Here is a 2,408-nt window from a genome sequence, read left to right as displayed (position 1 = left end):
GGCACTGCAAATACCTGGAACAAATTAATGCAAACAAATTAATAAACTAATAACAATTATTTGTATAGTAACATTGTTAGTTTTAATAAATTTAATGAAATTTGAAATAATCATGAATTCCGGTTCGAAGCAGTGAAAGGTACCTAATGCCTTGGATCGATTTCACATATTTCCACATATCGTTCTTCCCTATGCCCTACTCCTATGTTTGGGTAGCCTGTAGGCCACAGGCCCACAACATAGCCGGGCCTGGCCGGGTTCCATCCTTGAGAGAGCGGAAGGCCTCGACCTAATTTGGCTAATTCACCCTAATGGGCCAAATATCACATAGCCTAAAAATTAGCAAATACCCTAAGGCCTAGCCCAGCTCACCCTGGTCCCATCCGCCGCCCAAAAATTTTACACTCAGGAAGCCACGAAAACATGGAGCGCGCACGCCCACGGAACTCGGCGCCCACCGGATTCAAACCCCAGCCCAAAAATTTCACTTGTGTGGTGTATTTAAAGACCTCTGCTCCCGCACTGAAAGGGGACGGGAGAATCTCTCCAAACACAAGAAAGCCCCCCACGCCTCCGGCCCTCCTCGACCTTGCCGCACACCGCAACGAGCTTGAGTGAACTCTCTAGCCTAGGGTTTTCGACAGCGATGGCGGGCAAGGGAGGGATGGGCCTACCAGCGGCCAAGAGCACCGACAAGGACAAGGACAAGAAGAAGGCCCCCATGTCCCGCTCCTTCCGTGCAGGACTCCAGGTACCCTCTCGCTTCCTTTTTCCCCTCTTCTCTCCGGTTGATCGCATCCTTACCTTGGTTCTAGAAAACTCCAGATCTGGGGCCTCTTCCTTCGAATTTCAATCCGATCTGTACACCCCATATGTTTCCCAGGTGCTTACATATAAGGCGCTTCTTGTTTACAGTTCCCGGTGGGTCGCATCCACCGCCAACTCAAGTCACATGCCTTCGCGCACGGCCGCGTCGGCGCCACCGCTGTCGTCTACTCTGCCGCCATCCTCGAGTATCTCACCGCCGAGGTCCTCGAGGTGGCTGGCAATGCTACAAAGGACCTCAATCTGAAGCGCATCACCCCGCGCCACCTGCAGCTCGCCATCCGCGGGGACGAGGAGCTAGACACCCTCATCAAGGCCACCATTGCTGGTGGCGGCGTCATCCCATACATCCACCAATCGCTCATCAACAAGACTGCCAAGGAGTGAAGGAGGGCACCCCCTTGTGCTGCTGCTTCTGTCTGACTATAGTCAATCTAGTTGTGTTGTTAATTTAAGTTTTCATCTGCTGGACATGTTCTTGTTCCTGGTAAAATTCATATGAAATTCTCTTGTGCATATGATTAAGTTTCTGAAGTGCTAAATTCTAGTGGTTAAATTGTTCAGTGTTCGGTTTTATTTGGTCTTGTTTGGAACAACATTTGGTCTAGCTGTCCAGCTACATGTGAAAATAAAGCTTGAACAAAACCAAATGCAAACTTATGTCGGACTTATTTGTTCCTTATTTGTCATGGCTCCATATGGCTTATGCTCTGTTCTACACTATGTAGATGAGTTGGAGCCGGTGAAGAAAAAAAGTTGCTTTACGGGTTCTAAACAAATTTTGAGAGTAAAGGGGAAAATGGTTCCTCATTAGCCTTACCAAATGGAGCCTCGGTAATTCCCCAAGTGCTTCACCCCCAGGAGGAGGCATGGGGGAACTTTGCAGCACCCTTGCAAGTCATCCTTTAGGTGCTACCTCCACTAGTAGCCTGCATCGGGCACGAGCTCCTTCCTTCATTGATCGTCCTCTTTCCCTTTGAGGTCCCAACCTCATCTTCGTCACAAAGATCCAACAAATCTAACCATGGAAGCCACCATGGGAGGTCAAGAAAAGCTGAAGTGGCAAATGATAAGCTTCTTTGTTACTGTATATAGCTAGAGAAGACCTGGCTATCCCTAGAATTTAAGTCGTTCCAAACATGGACTTTGTCGTATATGTAAACTTTGATGGCAAGATGCATTAGAGCGAGGGTCGTACATCACAAACGCATGTGTAACCACGACAATGTTTGTTTGCATCTGGCGACTCTCGTTGTCCTCATGTGAGAAGTTTTCTTGGGACGGGTCTCCAATGTCGATAGTTGTGTGTGCCTGAGGCCCTTGCTATTGCATGGGTGAAGTCGACAGTGCTTGGGTCCATTCACGTGGGCTCGATTGCCCATGGATTTAGCAGTGTATGGCTAGGATGGTGGCTTCTACTCGTGGTTTGCGTTGGCGACCGCAGTGTTAACAATGGGCATGGTGGCAGAAGCGTTAATAGTGGGTTTTGTTGGTGGTTTGGCTGTCGAATGACATCTTTTAGTTGTGGGGATGAAATTTCAGACATTTTTCATGGCAATACATGAAACAGATCTGTGGCGTGG

The 2,408-nt window shown here is 48.5% G+C and overlaps 1 protein-coding gene across 1 annotated transcript; it reads left to right on the top strand.

The window, feature by feature from the left end:
• On the top strand, positions 540-1,818 carry LOC8059849 (probable histone H2A variant 1). Its single transcript, XM_002468417.2, has 2 exons — positions 540-751; positions 916-1,818. The coding sequence occupies exons 1-2, from the start codon at positions 647-649 to the stop codon at positions 1,210-1,212; spliced, it is 402 nt and encodes a 133-aa protein (XP_002468462.2). The 5' UTR covers positions 540-646; the 3' UTR covers positions 1,213-1,818.

Source organism: Sorghum bicolor, chromosome 1 (genome assembly GCF_000003195.3).
Source record: "Sorghum bicolor cultivar BTx623 chromosome 1, Sorghum_bicolor_NCBIv3, whole genome shotgun sequence".
In the NCBI taxonomy this organism is placed as follows: Eukaryota; Viridiplantae; Streptophyta; class Magnoliopsida; order Poales; family Poaceae; genus Sorghum; species Sorghum bicolor.
This window is presented reverse-complemented; position numbering and strand designations above follow the sequence as displayed.